General features: G+C 37.9%; 1 protein-coding gene across 1 annotated transcript in view; it reads left to right on the plus strand.

Moving 5' to 3' along the window:
• Nucleotides 1-1268: 1268 nt before the first annotated feature.
• Nucleotides 1269-22511, plus strand: part of Ppef1 (protein phosphatase with EF-hand domain 1) — an 83240-nt gene continuing 61997 nt past the window's right edge. The window contains exons 1-3 of the mRNA XM_040743946.1: nucleotides 1269-1296; nucleotides 13556-13683; nucleotides 15857-15917. Coding sequence (XP_040599880.1) covers nucleotides 1269-1296; nucleotides 13556-13683; nucleotides 15857-15917 — 217 coding nt within the window. The remainder of the gene's footprint in view (nucleotides 1297-13555; nucleotides 13684-15856; nucleotides 15918-22511) is intronic.

Consider the following 22511-nt stretch of genomic DNA (forward strand, 5'->3'; position numbering starts at 1 on the left):
GTGCTCTCTCTCTTTTATGAGTTATTCTAATAGATTTGCCTTTATATGTTACTTGGTATTTTTCACTTGTAGCTTTTAATATTCTTTCTTTGTTCTGCACATTTAGTGTTTTAATTATTATGTGCTATGCGGAATTTCTTTTTTTTTTTCAAGAAGGGTTTCTCTGTATTGTTTTGGAGGCTGTCCTGGAACTCGCTCTGTAGACCAGGCTGGCCTCGAATTCACAGAGATCTGCTTGCCTCTGCCTCCCGAGTTCTGGGTTTAAAGGCATGTGCCACCAACTCCTGGCTGAATTTCTTTTCTGGTGCAGTCTATTTGGTGTTTTTTAAAACTTTTTGTGACTTTATAGGCATCTCCTTCTTTAGGTTAGGAAAAAAATTCTTCTATGATTTTCTTGAAAATATTTTTTGTGCCTTTAACCTGGTTTTATTCTTCTTCTATACCTATCATTTATACATTTGGTCTTTTCATGGTGTCCTAAATTTCCTGGAAGTTTTGTGCCTGTGTGTGTTTTTTTTAAGATTTAATATTTTCTTTGACTGAGCTATCTTTCTTCTACCTTCTCTTCCAGTCTTGTGATCTGTTGGTGAGACTTACCTCTGAGGTTTTTGTTTGACTTCCTAAATTCTTCATTTCTAATTGTATTTCCATTTGAGTTTTCTTTAGTGTTTCTATTTCTTTGTTAGATTTCGGTTTCATGGCATGAATTGCTTTCATTATTTTATTCAGTTTTTGTGTTTTCATGAAATCATTTATTTTAAGGTTCTTGGCTATCTTCCTAATTGCCATTTTTAAGTCCTTGTCTTGTGCTTCAGCTAAATTGTTTTTCTCAAAGCCTATTGCTTAGTGTTGCTGGCTTCTGGAAGATGCATATTGATTTGACTGTCATGTTTGTGTTTTTGTGCTGGGATCTAGGCATCTGGAATTATGATGTTTGTGGTGTTCCTTGATGTAGATATCTTGTCTTGTCTCTGTTGGGTGGGTGTTCTGTTCTTTGGTTGCTGTTGCCCTCTCTGGATCTTAGCCAAGTATTTTAGATTACTTCCACCATCAAGTGATTAGATGTCAAAGTGCTGCATCAATGGCTTGGGAGAATTTGAAAGCTCTTTATAGAAAATAATAGCTTTTAGGCCTATGGGGTCCCAGGTAGGGTGTTTCTCAGGGTTAGTGGGGAACACAAAGGAAGGGAAGGCTGAGCAGATCTGAAGGAAAAATCTAGGGAGACGCTGGGTCTGCACAAGATGTAACATCTCCAGGGTATGGTGGTCATGTGGGAGGAGGAGCTCTGGAATAAGAGTAAGTCTGGAAAGGGGATAAATATTAATACTTGCACTTAATTTCAATGATTAAATAATAATTTAATACATAAAATACCCTGACCAAAGTAACTTAAGGGAGAAAAGATTTATTTGGGATCCCAGTTCCAGGTTATCATCCATCATGGTGGGTAAGTCATAGTGACAGAACCTTGAGGCAGTTGTAGACAAGAAACAGCGAGATCAATGCATGGTGCTGCTCATCTCACTTTTTCCATTTGTAAAGAGTAGGATCCCTTCCCAGATTTAAGGTGGATCTTCCCACTTCAATTAAAATAATCAAGTAATCTTCCACAGACCTATCCAGAGACCCATTTTCCAGATATTCTGTCAAGATGACTACACTAACCATCACAGGGCTATTTACTTATAATTCTTTTTGTTCTTTCATCGTCCCTTGTTCAAAATGTCAAAGTTTATTATGACCTCATATAATAGCCATCTGAAATGCTAATGCAATGCTGTTTACCCTCATTCATCTATAGATGAGCATTTTAGTAAAAAAAAAGATTTTTGCATCTGTGGTGTGTGCACATGTGCATATGCCTGCATGTAGACGTCAGAGATTGGTTTTCTGTGTCTTTGATCACTTTTAACCTTACATTTTGAGGGTATTGCTCAATTAACCTGTAGCTTACCAATTCTGAAAAACTGACCAGTGATTTTCGGACATCCTTCTGTCTGCACTTCCTGAACATGAGATGTTCCAGGTAATGTCTCTATGTTCGGCTTTATGTATAAGTGCTGGGGATCCAAATTTAAGTCCTTCTTCTTGTGGTGCAGACACTTTACCTATTGAGCCAGCTCCCTGTCCCCATCAATTTTCTCAGTTTTAGAAATTTTGGAAGATATGGAAGCAAATAGAACTAACCAATACCCATAAGTCTACTCCCCAGAGATTACAAACTCCAGATATTTTCTTGAGATGTTTTAATCATCCTAAATATTAGTTTTTGAAGCTGTGCTTGCAACACAAAATATTGTTATATATAAATATTTCTCAATTTTATAACTGTTTTGTAGACAATGTTTTCTCCATTGGTAAATATATCATTTCATTTCATAGGTGATTATAATATACTGAAGTATTTTTCTAATATTGCAGTTTTATGCTAAATACAAATAACACTTTGAAGGATTTCTTCATGCAAAGCTGTTTATTTCAGATTGCTTCCACAATCAAGTGATTAGATATGAAATTACTGTGTCAAGGGCTAGGGATAATTTGAAAGCTTTTTATAGAAAATAATAGCTTTTCGTTCCTGAGTTTTTGAAAGTGTTCACCATAGTGTACGTGCATTTTATTTACTCATAGTAAACCTGAAAATATTTTAATCTTCTTTTCTTTTGAGACAGTCAGTGTCTCACTATGTAGCTCAGGCTGGTGTCAAATCTATGTTAATTCTGCTGCCTCAACCATACCCCTCTCCTGAGTGAAGTTTCATTATTCCTCTTTGTATAGTTTAAGCAGCTGATGGCAAATACTTGTCAAAATTGCACAGCTTTCAACTAGGAGAGCTGGGATTTGAGCTCATGCATTTTTGCTACAAAGTAGTTTTCCATCAGCTATTCCACCCTCCTATGTCTCCCACAGCTGCTCCTTTCGGAAATTACCTTTTCATTTTATTTTTTTCTTGAGACTGCTCTCGAACTTACTATATAGCTGATGACTACTTTGAACTCCTTTTGATCCTTCTATCTCTTCCTCTGGAGTGTTGGGATTACAGACATGTACTTGGTGCTGAGGATCAAACATAGGGCTTTGTACATTCCTGGCATGTTTTCCACCAACCAAGCCACATCTCCAGCCTTAAAAGTGGCTTTAATTAAGTTTTCTTATAAAAATACCTTCTGTTTCTGTAGTGATTACTTATAGGCCAGACCCTTTCATGTCATTTGAGCTTCATAACCTGGTATGAAGGTTTGCTCTTGTCAGAATGGAAACTGAAGTTTTGAGAGGGAAACTGATTTGTTCAAGAATACATAGCTAACAATTGTCAGGGCCATGGCCAAAACTTAATACTTACTTCTTGGGGGTCTGATTGCTTAAGTGTTTGTTTTGTTTTGTTTTATTGTGTGATCACTCAGGTCCATCACAGTACTCTGGCTATTGTGTGTTGTGGTAATTTTGAGGACGAAAAGTCTGTATAGAGTTCCAGGACAGGCTCCGAAGCTACACAAAGAAACCCTCATAAAAAAAAATTCAAGGCCATCTTCTTTTTGTGGGTTAGGCACCATCTATACACAGAAATACCATCTATACTTGTACTATTTTGCTTCTTTTGTGATATGTAACAGATAAGAAAATACACATCATAGATATCATTCATTGAATACTTAGTGCGTTCATTCATTTTCTCTAAAACTCTTAGAGGAAGCTCCGATTAGTTATAGACAGAGAAACTTAGACTTGGATTAAAGAATTCTTCAGTATTATACACTAGTTGTTGGCAGAGACTGAATTGGTGCCAGCTCTAACAGAGTCCAATAATTCTCTGTGTGTGTGCACACGTGCGTGCATGTGTGTGTGTGTGTGTGTGTGTGTGTGTGTGTACATGCGTGTCTGTGTTTGGGTGCATGTATGTATATGCATGTGGAGGCCATAAGGCAACTTTGCTGTTTTCTGCAAATGCTACCCATGTTATTTTGAAATAAGGTCTTTCGCTGACCTGGAGCTCACAAAATAGGTTAGGCTGGGGATCTGCCTGTCTCGCCTCTTCTGCTCTGAATGTATAAGTGCATGCCAACATGACCAGCTTTCTAGGGAAGCAACGGGTCATCATGCATTTAAGTCCCATGTTGCATGCTATCCTAACTTGGAGAATTGGAATTTATGAAATGAACAGAAATTAAATATAGTTACTGTCTGCTGAAATTCACTTTGCACTTAAACTTTTATGTCGATGGGCTTTCAGTTAATGATCTATTGTTGCTTTTTGCTCTGTACAGAGCACTCTGAGAGCACTAATATATTTTCTTTTATTTCTGTCCTTGAGACCACTCAGAAATATAACTTTTTAAATGCTAAAGGGCAGAAAGAGATCCACAACTTTTTGACTTTGAAGTTTGTACCTTAAACTAGAACAGAAAATTTCTCTAGTGAAGATTTTTTTAATCAAACTATTTCTTCTCTGTTTTTACTTAAAAATCTGAAGAAATGGGGAGGAGACTGGGGAAATGGCATAGTAGAGTGATTGCCATGGAAGCATGAGGACCTGAGTTGTTTCCCAGCACCCATATAAAAATTGCCCGCATGATACGACAGACTCTGAAAATCCCTCGTGGAAGGAGCGGAAGGGGGATGGAGTGGAGTGGAGGATTGGGAGGATTGGGGGGTTGGATGAGGAGGGGAGGAAGAGGGAACATGTGTAAAAAGTTAAATAAGAAAGGAAAAAAAATTATGGCAAATTACTGTAATCTCCACACTGTATAGAAAGAGAGAGGATCCCTGGGGCTGATTGGCCAACCGTTCTAGCTGAATAAGTGGGCTCCAGATTCAGCCAGACACTGAGTCTAAAAAATAAGGCGGGAAACTATTGAAGAAGATACTTGTTGATTTCTGGCTTCCATGTGCATGCCCATACATCTGTACACATACCTGCATGTGTGCATGTGAGCACACATATATGCATACACACACACACACACACACATGAAATTAAAATCTGAAAAATGCTAAGTAGCAAACTTATTTTAAAAATAATTAAAAATAAATTTAGTAAAAATTAGTTCATTAAGTTATTTTAGTTATTTAAAATGTCACAATATGTTCACAATTGCTGGAGAGATTCTCTATGGTCACTTCTAGCCCTATGTCTTCCAGCCCCTCACTCCCAATTTTAAATGTTTATTTAAATTTAGGACCTTATGGAAAATGAAACATGACAGCTTTTCTTTGGTATTCCCTAAAGAATGTTCTCCGCAGTTTGGAGAATCCTTTGCCAGTTCTGTTACTGTTGTTATTACAGTTGCCATTAAGCAGTCTTTACTGGCACTGGGAAGTGTAGCAGAAGTCAGTCTGAGCTGAGACCTTCCTTGTTTTCCTCTTCCAGAAAATACAGACACCAGATAAGATGCATTGTAATGTTTGTCGCTGAAAGTCTGCTGGATTGCATGGAGTGGCAGGGAAACTACTTTCCCCATTCTCTCTTTTGTTTAATCCCCTAGCTAGCTGAGACTTATCAGCTTCTGGGTATGTTTCTGTCTTTTCATTTTTTTCTTTTTGAGTATATTGTGAGTGTGTATATATGTTTGTATGTATGTATGTATGTATGTATGTGAGTGGTGTGTGTGTGTGTGTGTGTGTGTGTGTGTATACATGTGCACACATCTGCATGAATGGAGGCCAGGAGGATGACATAGAGTATGCCTTGTTTTACCTCCATATGCCTTATTCTTTTGAGACAAGGTCTCTCACTGGATCTTGGGCTAGATAGGCAGATGAAAAGCCTTCCTACCTCATCTTTCTGTCTCCACTCCCTACAGTGTTTGGCTTACAGGAAAGCATGGCTCAACCTGGCTTTTTACTTGGGTGCTGAGATCTGAACTCGGGTCCTCAGATTTCTACAGTGAGTACTCTTAACCCACTGAGTCATGGCTCCAGCCTCTTTATTTTCTCATGAAATTTTATTTTGTTTTGCTATCTTTTGCTTTCCTTCTGACTTACTGTTCTTGAAAACCAAAACCTACAAGGACAGTGAATACCCCTATATTCATTAGCTAGCTTTACCTGTTCACATTTTGCTATCTTTTCTCTTTCCATCCTTTCTCTTTTCCATTCGAAAAGAGAAAAAACCTAGAGCCATTATGATGTTGACCGATATATACCTCACCATGAATATACTAAAAAGAGACATATTCTTTTATGTAATTAAAAAACTGAATCACATTGAAGAAATTTAACATTGGTGATGGTGTATACAAGTATTAACATTATATTCAAACTTTCCCAGTTGTCCAAAATTGCTGTCTCCTACTTCCTCAGCAGTCCTAGACCAGGGGAAATGATCTGATAGATTCTTAAATGTCTTCAAATTTCAATGGAACATGTCTGTTCTGATTTTATTCAAATTCCTGGCAGAACATGGCATTCCTGTACACCCTTTTCTTAAAGTAGCCATTGCCCTTGGCTTCAGTGACAACACATTCTCCTAGATTTCCTTTTATGTCTCTGTCTTAATTGTTCATACTAGTTCTACTTTCTTCCAACTTTTAAATATTGGAACTCCTCTCGGCTCCTCTTAGGCTTCTTACTTTGTCACACTTATACTCCCCTTTGGTGGCTTTATGACTTTAATTATAAGTCTTAATTTTTCATCACATCATATATTATAATTCCTAGTTTATTGAAAATTATCATAAGAACTCTTCTTTGTAAAAGGAGAGTATTTTTTTCACTTCAAATTGTAGTCCTTCTCAATAATCGTGAATCAATTGCATTTTGATAATATGTTTGCATTGAGACTTCTGTAGGATTGATATTACAAATGTATTTATTATCTGAGTAAAATGGGCAAAAATTCCAAACCAAGCCAAAATAACAACCTAGTTCCAACAACCTTTTTATTCTTTATGCCAATTAAAATATTTTTACTTTTTTCTCTATTTTCTGTGTGATTAGATTACCTTTGCTTCTAAAAATCCTTAGTATTTTCAGACCCTGACAGACCCTATTTAAATATCATTTTTTGAATCAGTAGTCTTTAGAAGACAGAAAATAAAGTACCTCTTAAATGATGTGGTATTATGTATTTAAGTGACTTTTTTTTCACCAACTTCAAGTTTTCACTAGGCCAATGTGCCATCTTTATGGTTGCACCCTGTTAATCATTAGAAAATCCTGTTACAGAGTGACATATTTCAAATTAATAAAGGGCAGTACCTAAGCTCCAGTTGTCAGTTATTTTCCATAATCAGAACATTTATATAATTACGATTCATATTCTATTAGGCTTTTAGCAGGTTTAGATGACAAAATGTTGATTGCATTTGCCTTTGAATAACAAATGTGCTAATATAACTCAGATTAGTAATTAATAGCAAGGGATACAAAACAGAATTGTGATCAAGATATTTGATATTTTCCTAAGTAAGATTAAAGATCATTTTACAGGGCTTTACATAGGGCACATTTCCTATGAGAAAAAAAAATTTAAAAATGATGCTGATACTTTGACCTATCTACATTTCTTTTAGATAGTTAAGAAAACAATAGCATTTCAAATTATATATCTTCACAATAATGATTCCTTTAGAAAATTGGATACTGCTATTGTCCTGCTCTGAGTGTTTACTAAGATGTCTTGCTTTATTTGGTATTACCTAGATACATCTTCACATTTCCGTAAACTAGTGCTGTAGCCAAGGATTACATTTGTAATGTAAACTTTCATAAGATGGATGTTTGTAATCTTTGTGTTGTGCAATCTCATTATTAGATAAAAATAGGGTTTTAAATGGGGTGTTTAAAAATCCAAGTCCTAAAAAAAATCCAAGTCCTAATAAATACAGAAAGAATGAGTTGTAACATGACTGCTCTGTGACCACCACAGAAGCAATTGCTATAAGGAAAACTCAGTAGATATTTTGTAGGACAGAATTTATATATTCTCCAAGCATGTTACTGAAATTGTTTGTTTTTTCCACATTTTTAAAATTTAAATTAGAAACAAGCTTGCTTCACATGTCAATCCCAGCTCCCTCTCCCTCCCCTCCTCCCCTGTCCCCACTAACCCCTCAACCCTCCACCCCTTCCCCTCTCCGGTCCCCGGGGAGGGTGAGGTCTTCCATGGAGGATCTCCAAAGTCTGTCATATCATCCTGGGCAGGACCTAGGCCCCCCATGTGACCTGGAATTGTTTATTTAAAGGATACAAAACAGTACTTCTTTGATAGAGGATCTTTGGTCCTGTGAATACCACCTTTACTGAGCTATCCAAGTTAGCATACTCATTGATGAGACTGAATATCATGTGCTTATTTTTTAATTGTTGCCTTTGCATTTTTATATTCACTTATTTATTTTATTACACATGTATGAGTGTTTTGTGTGCATGTATGCATGTGCATCGTGTTCATGCCTGGTGCCTGTGGAGGTCAGAAGATAGCATTTGATCTCCTGGTACTGGAGTTATGGATGCTTGTGAGCCATCATGTGGGTGCTGGGAACTGAATCCTGATCCTCTGCAACAAGTGCTTTTAATTACTGAGCCAATTCTCCAGGTACATCATGTGCTTCTTGATGTAGTTGTCCCTAGAAGAACACGTTATTTATCCCAACAAAGTATATAACCCAAATGGAAATGAGAAGATATAGCAGAAAAATTAAAATTGAGGAACATTTTACAAACAAATATCATATACTTTTCAATAATTTCAGTGATGGGCTGAAGAAATGGTTCATTGGGGGAAATTTCCCTTAACTTCTAACTCTTCAAGGATTTTCTCCAAGTTTCATCATCCTGATTACCCTCCCCCACACACACATACAATGCTTTGTGACACCTCAGTTCTTTGATCTCCTGAGCTCAGCAACCTACTCCACTACTCAGATTCAGTTGCTTACTTTCATTTCCTACCACAATGGCTTAACTCTCAAATCTCTGTAATTATCATCTCATTCTCTTACTTCTTTGTCTATGTCGTTGAAACCTCTATGCCGTAGACTCTGTCTGTATGTCTGTTGATTTCAGTTCCCTCTGTTCTTAATCTTCTCCATTCATCCTTCCCCACCATTGATCATGCCAGTTCACAGATTAGCCACAGCCATGACTTTTTAGAATATTTAAAGAGGTAAATTGGGAGTGGTGGTACATGCTTGTGGTCTCAACACTTGGAGCCAGTGATGAAGATTGCAAATTCCTTGACTATATATACAGAACCTGCTATAAACCAAACAACCAACAAAATAAAGCAAGACTTGAGACAGTAAGTTATACTAGGAAAATAATGGTCCTGAAACAATTGCTATCAACTTTTGCCACAGTTCCTTGATGGGAAAACCAGAGCTATTTGTAATTTTACGTATGTTTTTTATACAGGGATAGTTTATTTGTTTTTTAATCTAGTTTTATTTAGCAGTGCTAGGGACGAAAACCAGGGTCTTCCACATGGTAGGAAGTGTTCTTCCACTGAGCTACATCTGTACCAAGTCCTACTTAGTTCTGAATAGCCTTTCGAGTTTGTCTTGGTTCTTTTTTCACAAGTTTCTGGTTGAGCATTAAGTTTTAGTCATCATATTTTTGTCCTTCAATAGTTATTTTCAACTCTGCTATGTGCAATAATAGGTTGGCTGCAGCTGTGTCACTAAAAAAGCAGATGGCTTGAATATTTTCTAATTGGAAAGGATCTTAGAGATCACATAAACCCAAAGTTGTCAGTGTCCACAGGAGAAATGATGACCAGAGGAGTTACATGATTTGCCTGAAGTTACACAGCTGGCACCTGGCTCAGAAAAGACCAAAATGGAAGTCTTCTAATTACAAATTCAGAACTTAGTTGGTTTTTTTTTTTACATCTTGTAGATAGGGTTGGTAGGTGGATGAACAAGTAAATAAAATGTGATATAAATGACTTCTAATTCTTACTCTCTTCTCTAACTGGAAAGCCAGAGGTTTCTGACAAGGATAGAATTATCATCTCCATTGTTACTTGAAGAAAATGGTAGTTTTAAAAAAAAACCCATCATCCTTTGGAGATTGGGCTTCATGCTTTAGTTTCTTGTATAAGAAAATGATTGGAGCTGGGATGATGGCTCAGTGGGCAAGAGCATGCAGTACTTTTGTAGAAGAATGAAGTTATGTACCCAGCACCCATATAAGACAGTTGTAACTCCCTCTTCAGGGATCTAATGCCTCTATCCTCCACGGGCACTTACAATCTCTCTCTGTCTCTGTCTCTGTCTCTGTCTCTGTCTCTGTCTCTGTCTCTGTCTCTCTCTGTCTCTCTCTGTCTCTCTGTCTCTCTGTCTCTGTCTCTGTCTCTGTCTCTCTCTCTCTCTCTTGCTTTGTAGCCGAAGACCACTGAACTTCTTCTGCTCTGCCTCTGCTTCCCAAATGCTGGGATTACATATGCATGCCACCACACCTGGTTTTATGCAGTATTTGGCAGTGAACCAGGGAATTGTGCATGATAGGCAAGTGAGATACATTCCTACAACCTCAGATACGCTGGAATTCCTTCTTTCTTTCTCTCCTTCTTCCTTCTTTGTTCCTTTCTCTTTCCTTTTTTGTTGTTGTTTTAACTACTTTATTTCTTTAATAATTTATTTCATATAAAATGTATTTTGATCAAATTCCCCTATTTCCTCTGTTAACCCCCCCTCCCGCACACACACTGAACTTCTTCTTTCCCCCTTCCTACTTTTCTGTCTTTTATGTGTGTGTCACACATTTAGTTAGGGTTGTTTGCATGAGCATGTGTTGGGGGTTATTTACTTGAGTGAGGACAACTTACCAGAGACTATACCACTGAGGAATATGACACCCTCATAGTAATCATTAACTACCTTTAGCTCCTCATGGAGGGGTGAAACCACAAAGACTCTTATTCCATCTATGGTGGAATACTGATGAGTAAAGTCATGTATAGGTAACCCCCACTGATGTGAGTTCATGTACAAAAAACAGCATTTCACAATGCTCTTCTCCATCCTCTGACTCTTATATTCTTTCTACTCCTTGTTTCTTGATGGCTCATTAGCCTTAGAGGGGAGGTAATATAGATGTCCCATTTGAGGATGAGCACTCAAAAGTCACTTAAAGAGATAGAGGGATGGTTCAGCAGTTATAAGCACCTGTTATTCTTACAGATGACCCAGGTTTGATTCCAAGCACCAACATAGTGCCCCACAAACACCCACAACTCCAGTTTCGGGGATCCAACATCCTCTTCTGACCTCTGTAGGCAGCAGGGATTCATCTGGTACATATACATACATGTAGGCAAAACACTCATATATATAAAATTAAAGTATCTTTTAAAAGTCACTGATCATCAGCACTTTGATTAATTATTTCTTTGCATTAATCATTTCCCACTGCACAAAGAAATTTTTCTGACCCAGACTAAAGGCGACAGAAATCTACGGCTAAAAACACAAATATGTAGAAGGCAGATTGACATCTTATCCATTTAGTCAAACAATAGTAGTAAATTTCCTCCTGGCGCCTATGAGCTACTCAACCATGAACTATCAAACAGCATGACCTTTGGAGTAGACCTCAGATCCAATCAGAAACTGCTTAGTTCCCCCATAAGAGTAATGCCACTTTTGTTTCAGTGAGCATATCTTGCCTGGGGTAGTGTATTGTAGCCTTCAGAGTTTACACCTGGGTAAGACTGTTGATGACATCCTCCACCCCTAGATTCTACATAGTACCTCTGGCACTAGACTAGCCATCAGCGAGAAAGCTTCCAAGTTGATTTACCAACTGAATTACATGAGTGATGTAGCAAACGCACATTGTGTGTCCAGAAATAGGGTCTTATCATCTAGTTTTGATGGGTAAACAAGAGTAATAGCAATAGGCTGTGTTATTGGGGGCCTCTGGAGTCTCTCTGACTGTAGGGAGATATCCTATACTTGTGGAATGTTTGACTCACATCTGGCTGAAGACTTTCACGAGACTCCAGGATGAGAGGCTCTTTTCTCTTCCACATCGCTGGCGTTCTATCCTGCCTCAGAATAAAACCCAATGAATGCAGTTGTTTACCAGAGAAAGCAATAACTCCTCCCACACAGCACAGGATTTCAAGCATGCCTGGCACAGGCCAAGCAGAGAGAGAAAGATGTTAGCTCCCATTTCTCCTTGTGCTGGGAAAGAGCATAAAGGGGGGTATATGTAGTGTCCAGTTACTGCCAGAACATACGAGGCAGATAGAATCTAGTGGTTGTTATTATTCAAAGAAAAGAAAGGTACAAATGAATTATGGAATAAAGTAACCAGCTCTAGTGGAGAGAGCTCAGGGTTTGAACTCAGAGATATTTATGCTAGGTGACTTTAAAAACACACTTGCTACTCTGAACTTAGTTTCTTTACTTGTAGCATGGAGATAATGTTTGTAGGCACTGAAAGTTTCGAAGTAGACCATTATGTTATTAAATGGAAATCAGCTTGGTTATATTATTTGACATTGTTAATACTAAGTAGATGAAACTCCAGTGATCATTTCTTCCACTATATCATTGTATAAACTAGGAAACTGATGCATAGCAATAGGTCAGCATCTCTTTGGAGGTGAAAAGCTTGGGCCCTGGAGTCAGATCTATGTCCATTTCCACTTACTGGCTAAAGTGAGCATAAGTAGGTACTTCCATCAGTTGGCTTCATGGTGCTGGGAGGACTGCAGGGACTTTCTAAGTACCTAGTGAATCTTGTTGAACAGCAAGCACCTCTATGCTTGGTGAATACAGGAACTCCAGGGGAAACTGAGATTGAACCTGGAGGCAGGAGCAGATAGAGCAGGAGTTGTGCTGGTTAATGGCTTGCTCTTTCTGGCTTATTCAGTTTGCTTTCTTTCTTTCTTTTTTTTTTTCGAGACAGGGTTTCTCTGTAGCTTTGGAGGCTGTCCTGGAACTCACTTTTGTAGACCAGGCTGGCCTCGAACTCACAGAGATCCGCCTGCCTCTGCCTCCCGAGTACTGGGATTAAAGGCGTGTGCCACCAACGCCCGGCTCAGTTTGCTTTCTTATATCATCTAGGATCACCTGTCCAGAGGTGACACCACCCACAATAGGCTAAAGCCTCCCACATCAACTGTTAATCAAGATAATAACCTACAGGCCAATCTTATGGAAGCATTTTTTTTCAGTTAAGTTTCCTATTCCCATATACGTCTAGACTTGTATCATATTGCAAAAAATCAACCAACACACCCACATTTCTAAGGATTTGTTTAGTCCGTTGTGTCTAATAGTGGCAAGATACTTCATGGTATGTATTCACTGTAAGGCTACATCTACACTCCTTTTCCTAGTGACTGACAGCCAGGAAGTGTCAAGTTCCTGCAAACTTACTTTAAAACTTCTACTCTTAATGGCTATGACATCACTGTTCTATGAGCTCTCTGAGAGTTTGAGATTTAACATTTTATAAAAAGCATAAAGGTCAATCTCATTGTTTATAATTTTCCTATTTTTTAGGACTAAGAAATTGTCTGATTGTTTTTTGTTGAAACATCTGCTTACGTCAAAGTGTATGTAATTGTTTTCTCTGCCTTTCATATCCTGTGGGTCTGCAGCACTGAAAGCCGCATTAGTCATCCAAAACTGGTACCGACGGTACAGAGCTCGACTGAGGGCTAGACAGCATTATGCCCTGGCCATCTTCCAGTCTGTCGAATATGCTGATGAGCAAGGTCAAATGCAGGTCTGTTTAGCAAGCATCTCTCCCTCTGTCTCTCTGTCTCTCTGTCTCTCTGTCTCTCTCTCTCTCTGTCTCTCTCTCTGTCTCCCTCTGTCTCTCTCTCCTCTTCTTGTTACTGAAAGAATGAAACTGTGAGACTGTTTGAAGCTGAGGAACATTGATGAAATGCTTTCATAGAGGCTGTAATGCCATTGTTTTGGAACAAGTTATTGAAAGATTGTTTTTGGGAAAATGGTATTTCTCAGTTTTGAAATTCTCATTTTTACAGCAATGCCAGATATCTAGCTAACTAATAAAATTGTCTTTTTCTACGTTCTGGGCATAGTCTTTAATGGTAAATCAAATCATTACTTCATGAATAGAGAATTTTTTGTAAAAATGGAAGTGGGAGGATTGACCCCAGAGCCTTATAGATGTTAGGCAAGTACTGTACCACTCAGCCATATCCTCAGCCCAGAAAGAATAGTTGTGTTTGCATATGTTCTTGTGTGTGTAGGTACAGGAGTCTGTGTACATCCATGGGTATGTGTGTGGAGTGGGTATTTTTCTTCAAGAGCTTGCCTTTTTTGAGGCAGGATGTTTTATTGAGATTCAAAACTTCCCAATAGGGTTGACTATTAGGGAAGTGATTCCTGGGGAACTTCTTAATCTCTATCTCCCCAGTTCTGGGATTACAAGTGGATACCTCCTTGTTTGGCTTTTTTATATAAGCTCAAGTGATCAACCTCAGGTTCTCATGGCAGGCACTTTTGCCAACTAAGCTATCTCCAAAGCCCTTTAGACAGGCTACTTTAAGGCCTTAAAAAAGGAAGGCTTTCCATGGAACAATCCTATGAAAGTTCTAAAAGAAAATATATGAAAATGGAAGTCCTTTATAAAACTGATGGCACAAATTCACAACTCTAGCTTTAATACTCACTAAAAAATGAGTTCGTTTTAACCATAAAATGATCTTAAAAAGGTCTCCAATATAGTTATTAAAGAAAGAACCAACTTACAGAATACTACCTAGAGTTTATCCCATACATGTAAAAGAAAATTAAGCATTCAACCAAACTCTGGAAAAAGATACATAACAAACTGTGCACAATGGCTCCTGGCAGGGACAAGGGTGGCATTGATGAATGTGTAGGGATATTAAGAAAGACCTCGTTTTCCTTTGGTATTGTTTAAAGTTTTAATGACCACATATAATTGTCAGATTATGGTCTTTAAAAATAAGTAAGCAAATTTCAAAAAGAGTTAAGTTGGCAAATTTCTTTTTGATAGTCCTTTAAATCATACAGGTTAGGTCAGGCATGGTGGTGTATTGTCTTAAATTCCAGCACTCAGGAGGCAGAGGCAGGGGGATCTCTTAGTTTGAGGCCAGCCTGGTCTATATAAAGAGTCCTTGGAAAAAGAGGACTACACAGTGAGACCCTGTGTCAAAAAAACAAAACAAAACAAAAATTCCCACCACCACCACCAACAACAAAAGAGACAGGTCATTCAATGTCACCTTTGCTTGGATTAGGAGCTCATACAGTTGTCTGTCTTTTTTTAAGTTGTTTGTTCGTTTGTTTGTGTATAGGTGTTTTGCCTTCATGTATGTCTGTTTACCATGTGTGTTCAGTGCCCATGGAGGTCAAAAGAGGGAATTTGGTTCCCTAAGACTGGAGTTACAGATAGTTGTAAGCTGCTATGTGGGAGCTGAGAATTGTACCATTGCTCTGTGAAAACAGCCAGTACTTTTAGCTACTGAGTTATCTCTCCAAACCCATGTAGACTGTCAATTTAAACAGTATTAATTTTGCTATCAAAGAGATAAAAAGGAGACCATAAAGAACAAAGAAGCCAGGAAGAACTATACCTTCTGGACAAGTCTAACTTCAACCTGATCCCATGAGAAGTGTTTAAATGTGAAACATCATAGTTTATTCCATGCATGGCAAGGAGGTGGAGGAATGGATTGTTACACATTTGCTTCAGTGACTTATGTATGGGCAGCTTCCCAGGAGGAGTGCATATATAATATCTATGCAGCTCACTGTACTGCTGCCCATCTGTGACTCTTGGCATGTGCTGTAGCAGGAATATGAGCACAGCAGGAGAATAAGGGGCTTGCATAGAACTCCGATATTTGCTGCAGTGGCTCCTTAGTCTTTATTAATGATTTTTGTCTTTTTATCTCTTGCAGCTGTCCGACTTCTTTTCCTTCATGTTGGAAAACTATGCAAAGACACCTAAGGAAGATTCAGGTAAGCAAATAAAAGTTTAGTCTTTTAAGGTTATACTCACTTTTATTTTAAAATTCTCTCTCTCTCTCTCTCTCTCTCTCTCTCTCTCTCTCTCTGTGTGTGTGTGTGTGTGTGTGTGTGTGTGTGTGTGTGTGTGTGTGTGTGTGTGTGCGTGTTTGTGCAGATCAATACAGAGTCCATGGAGGCCAAAAGAGAACATCAGATTCTGTGGAGCTGGAGTTACAGTAGATTATAACCCACTCAATGTGGGTGCTGGGAACTGAACTCAGGTCCTCTGCAAGAATACCACGTACTCCTAATTGCCAAGCAACCATTCCATCATTCCACTTCTAAAATATAGTCTTTTGAAAAGCAGTTTTAGATATTGAATTGTCTTCATTATAAATATAAATGAGGATAGGAGATGCTATGCAGTTAAAAGATGTTCACCTTTCTTGTTCATGTGACACCTAGCAACTTAACTTGGTTCAACTTATTTTTCCCCCTCTCAATGGATGGAATTTGCTAAATCAGTATTTAATTTAAAAACAATATTCTGCATTCTTTTGTTAAATATTTTGTCTTGAACTACAATCTGTTGATGCACAACAGCTGCCCAGTAATGAGGATCTTATGTTTACCCACAGAAGTTTTATGCTTATAAACCAAAGTATTTTGAGTATTTCATGCAGTGGAGTCTAGGTGAAAATGATAGATTAACCCTAACCCTTCTCCTCTCTCCACTCTGGATGTCTGTTGTGTCTTAAATCTTTCCCCAAAGTTCATGCACCATGTTGAAAGTGGGACATGTAAGAGCTGCTTAAGTTAGAGACCCTCCCCACAGTGGGCTCATTATTTGAACAGTGGTGACCTTATAAAGTATGAAACCTCACTCCTCTTCCTGATCTTCTGCTTTGATGTTTTCAGTCGTATTATAACTTGTAGCATAAAGTCCTCACCAAATATTTCTCCTTCATCTTAGAGTTCCCAGACTTTAGGACCCTTAGACACGTCATTTGATTTTGGTATGGAGACTGTGGGTGATTTTACTTCTCGTTGATACCTGAATTCTTTAAAATCTAAAATATATGCCAATTGTTTTTATAATTCCCTTTGAAAATGGTGATAGTTTCAAACTTCAAGCACATGAGAACTCATTTTAGTTTTATTTTTGCCTGAACCAGAATTTAAAAGAATCTAAAAACAACTAGGCCCATTCATAAACTTGTGTTTGCTATAAATCACCCAGTTTGTGGTATAATATAATATAATATAATATAATATAATATAATAGCATAAGCTAGACTAAGGTATTTTCTGTGATATGTTTATATCTTCTGTTTGTCTATCATCTATATAATCATTTTTGAATTGATGTAGCAGTATAGGAGTTAAAATTATAATTATTCATAAGATATATGTTTCTCATACTAAATAAAATCTGCCTGTTTCTTCCAAAGTAGATGCCAAACCTAAAAGCTGTTTTAAAAAACACCTTGGGCAAACCATTTTTAATTCTAACAACATGCAAAGTATTTAGGATTACCACCCCATTATATGCGTATGCATGTGTGCACATGCCTGTGTACTGTGTGTGTGTGTGTGTGTGTGTGTGTGTGTGTGTGTGTGTGTGTAGGTCAGAAAACAACTTATAACTTGCAGGATTTGGTTCTCTCTACCATATGGATCTCAGGAATTAAACTCAGGTCATTAGGCTTGGCAGCAGGCACTTTACCCACTGAGCTATCTTCTCTGGCCTGTAAATACTCTTTAAAGTGCTGAGAAGAGTGGTATTTTAGTGGCATTGTTTGAGCCAAGTACATATGTATGAAACTAATGAAAGCATTTATGAATCCATAGAGACTTTCTGAGTGGTGGAATAGGCAAGTTTGATGTGTGGGAACTGCATGGAATTGGGTATTTTGCCAATTTCTTCATTTTAGGTAGCTGCATTTTGAAGACAGTTGTTTGTGCTTCATGTTCCTGATCAAAAAATGTTGTGGGGAGAAAATATAATTATGATGAAATGAAACATGACTCTCTCTGCTAATGATCTAATATTTCAATCTAGACTCACTTCATCAGAGTCACTTCCATGGGACTTTAGAACCACAGATGGCTGGGTTACAGCTCAGATATATTTATTCAGATTCTTTATTTTTCAAAATCTGCATTTTGAAAAACTTTGCAGATGATTTAAGAATATAACAGAATGTGTTTTTCTCAAAGAAAGTAACAGTGTTTTCCTTGAAATATAAAATATATTATAGGAAAGTATAAAAATCATATATGGCTGAAATTTTCTCAAAGAAAACACTCCCAGAAAACAAGTACTCAGAACAAGAAATAAAACACAGTCTCAGCTTTTGAGTAGGAGGTAGGAGGATCAGAAATTCAAGGTCATTCTTGCTACATGAGACCTTGTCTGAAAACCAAAACTATAGCCTCCAACCATTCATTATTGGGACCACAGAAGTCTCCCTTCTGCCTCTTCTAGCTACAGCCAAACTTCCACTGCACTATGGAGCTAGTTTTGAACATCTATACCATAGGTTAATTAACTATATTTGTTTTAAAATGTATTTATACATGTAGAAACATATAAAATAGACCTTGAATCAGCATTATATTTGTGAAATCATTCATGTTATTGTAATTTAGTCATTCTTATTGCTGAATAGCATTCCATTTTACCAATATACTATAGTTTATGCATTCTAATGTTTATGTATGCTTGGATTGTTTTCAGTTTGGCAGTGCAATTGTACTGCTGTGCATATTTATGTACATGTCCCTTTTGGTGAACATATGTATTCTTGTTACTCCCTTCCTCCTCCTCCATCCTCCTGCCTCCCTCTCCTCTCCTCTTCACCTTCCCCTTTTCATTTCAGGATTTCAGTATGTATAAGGTAACTTTGTCTATGTAAATCAAACTGGCTTTGAGCTGATAACCATCCTGCCCCAGCATATTGGGTACTGGAATGACAGGCTGTAAATGGAGGTTTTTCTCCTTCTCGCTAGTTCCCGAATATACACTCAGAGGCTTAATATTAATTATAGTTGTTTGGCCAATGGCTCAGTCACATTACTGACAAGCTCTCACAATTAAATTAACCCATTTTGTTTATATTTTACCATGATGCTAGTGCTTCTCCAGCAGCTACATGGCATCTCCCTGACTCCACCTTCTTTCTCTCTGCAATTCTGTTTGGATTTCCTGCCCGACTCTATTCTGCCTGGCTATTGGCCAAATCAGCTTTATTTATCAACCAATAAAAGCAACACAGATTCATAGCACACAGAAGGACATTCCGCATCAACAGGCATATGTACCTTTGGTGGGAGGATTCTAGACAACTTTCACCTTGGCCTGTTTAACTGAAGTACTAAGATCTTTTTTTTTTTTTTTTTTTTTTTTTTTTTTGGTTTTTACTAGACAGGGTTTCTCTGTATTGTTTCGGAGGCTATCGGTCCAGCCTGGCCTCGAACGCACAGAGATCCGCCTGCCTCTGCCTCCCGAGTGCTGGGATTAAAGGCGTGCACCACCACCGCCCGGCAGTACTAAGATCTTTTAGCAGACAGAAAATTATTTAGCATTCCAATATGTAGAGGCCAGGTTAGTGATTGATTTTTTTCTATTTTTTTTTCCTCAATATGTTTTTATTTGAATTAGAAGCATGCATGCTTCACATATTAATCCCAGCTCCCTCTCCCACCCCTCCTCCCTTGTCCCTCCACCAGTTCCCCCCCAGTCTCCTACCCAATCCCTACATCATTCCCCAGGGAGGGTGAGGCCCTCCTTGGTAGGATCTCCAGAGTCTGTCATTTCATCCAGGACAGGACCTAGGCCCTTCCCATGTGTCCAGGCTGAGAGAGCATCCCTGCATGTGGAATAGGCTCCCAAAGATCATTCGTACGCCATGGAAAACACTGATCTACTACCCAAGGCCCCAGAGATTTCTGAGGCCTCCTCGCTGACACTACATTCAAGGAGTCTGGAAAAGTCCCCTGTTGGCCTCTCAGGCATCAGTCTGGGGTTCAAGAGCTCCTCCATATCCGGGCAGCTGTCTTTGTGGGTTTCACCAGCACAGTCTTGACCCCTTTGCTCATCACTCCTCCATCTCTGTCACTGGGTTCCAGGAGTTCAGTTCAGTGTTTAGTTGTGGGTATCTGTCTCTACTTCCATCAGTCACTGGATGAAGGTTCTAGGATGGCATATAAGGTAGTCATCAATCTTATTATCATCAGGGAGGGAATATTAATGTAGTCTCTCTGCTATTGAAGTACAGAGTATCTCAGGACATTTTGATTACAAAGGAAAGAGGGGTTCTAATGTAGTACTTGTGCTGGCAAGCACACTACATCTTATGCAAAATTTAATTATGTTTTGAGTTTATGCAAAATTCAAATTATGCAATGCCAGCTTATGTCCCTGTTCTTCTACTTGTAGAGCTAAAACAGATTCATAAACTCTATAGAGAGTAGTGTCCACATACATGTTCTCAGTCTACATTTTACAACAATTCCTTCTACAGTCAAAAAGGCAAAGTGGCCATAGGCTTAAACAGAGACTGGTGGGAGTAGGCCGAGCATATGTAAGTGTTGTTTAGACATTTCTTCTGCCTCCTCATCAGCCAACATAGGTTGCATACATGTTCTTTAGGAATACCTGTATGCATGTATATATGTATATTTTTAACTTTTGTGATGCTAGAGTACTTTTAATTTTTTGTTGCTATGGTGAGTAGGATATTTTCCAGCATGCTATCTTCCCAGTACTTATTTGTAAAATTCCATTAAATTTTTATATCCATATCTCATCTTGTGCTTCTACTGAATATTGTTAGTAGTTCATATATTATTATTGATTTTCAGTAAACTTTACCATGTACCCTGTGTTTCAATAATTTATGTCATTAAATTTAGTATTCATGACAATCTAATAAGACACTGGTATTAATTATTTATCTTTCATAAATGTAGAATCTGAGGGTTTGAGGGTACCCTTCCAAGGTTATTCATCTCATCAGTGATAGAAATATGTTTCAAGCCTGTGAGATTAATCTCTGATTTGTATTTAATTCTCTTATCAGTTTTTGTAATTTTTCTTGAGTTTAGTTTTTAATCGTATCAACAGATTTCATTATTATATATTTGTGTATGCTAGTTACTGCTCTTGTTTCAGCTTCCTGTCTTATTGCATTAGTTAGAGATAGCAGAAGTGTATTAAAAACCAGTTAAAAGTACATAGCCAAGCTGGGCGTTGGTGGGGCATGCCTTTAATCCCAGCACTCGGGAGGCAGAGGCAGGCGGATCTCTGTGAGTTCCAGGCCAGCCTGATCTACAGAGCGAGTTCCAGGACAGCCTCTAAAAGCAATACAGAGAAACCCTGTCTCGAAAAACACCAAAAAAAGTACGTAGTCTTTTTGTTGATGATCTAATGGAAACAAAATTCACTTATTTTTAATTTAAAAATTATGTCAAGAACGTAGCCTTCCATTTATTTATTGACTGTCATTTTGGTATCCATTGAATTTAATATGTGAATACTAATAATTTTGACCTAGATTTATGGTTGACTTTTATTAACTGGCATTTTGACATCCATTGAATTTAATATGTGGATACTAATGATTTTTACTCAGATTTATAATTAGAAAATGAAATAACAATACATGTTGTCATATGGTACTTTTCCTTGTCCAGAAATATATGGGCCTTATTTTCAAAATAACATGTGGGTGACATAAGCTGATATTATCTGTGAGAAAAAAATTATGAACTTAAATGTTTCCCTAAAAATATACTTTTTCCCTCTTCCAATGAAAGAAAAGATCTTTAAGTTTTAATCACTGGCAGTAATGGAATTTACTTATTATGAGCTAGTGGGAAAGGGGAAAATGGCAACATGAGTAAAGACAAGGGTTTCAAAGTTATTTTCTTGTAACAACTTGTAGAGGTATCATTTAGTTGTTTTAATATCTTATTATATTTAATTAGTTTAGATCCATATTCACAAAGTTATAAATCAAATAACTAAGGGTTAACTCCAATTAAATGTTGCACAAATCTTCCTATACTGCTTGCCCTCATTGATTTATTGTTTATTAGTTATGGGCCACAAGGAAAATATATGCACTAGAAATGTTAAAGCTTTCCAGGCATTGGTGGCGCACGCCTTTAATCCCAGCACTTGAGAGGCAGAGATAGGTGGATTTCTGTGAGTTTGAGGCCCGCCTTGTTCCAGGAAAGCCAGAGTGGTTACACAGGGAAACAATTGAACTCTGAGTTTTCCTCACTGGCATTGATATGTAGCTCTTAGACCACACTGTTCAGGATAGTATAAAGTTACGAGCCTAGCTCATCTTGAAAGCAAGGGAAAGCAAACTCTTGATGAAAATCACATTCTAAGAAGCATGGACAGAAGTTAGGATACAATATTGAGGCCAATTTTCAACTAGTATACCACATCCTCTTGCATCTTTCTCTACCTGAATTGTTGAGGTTTCTGTCCAGGGGGATGTTTCATGGGCAACTTGGCAAGAAATGATTGTGGGTCTCAGCCATACTAAATTGCCTTAGTAAATGGGCGTTGCAGGCTGTCTGTTACTGTAT

The sequence above is a fragment of the Mesocricetus auratus genome, unplaced genomic scaffold (genome assembly GCF_017639785.1).
Source record: "Mesocricetus auratus isolate SY011 unplaced genomic scaffold, BCM_Maur_2.0 Super-Scaffold_100003, whole genome shotgun sequence".
Classification (NCBI taxonomy): Eukaryota; Metazoa; Chordata; class Mammalia; order Rodentia; family Cricetidae; genus Mesocricetus; species Mesocricetus auratus.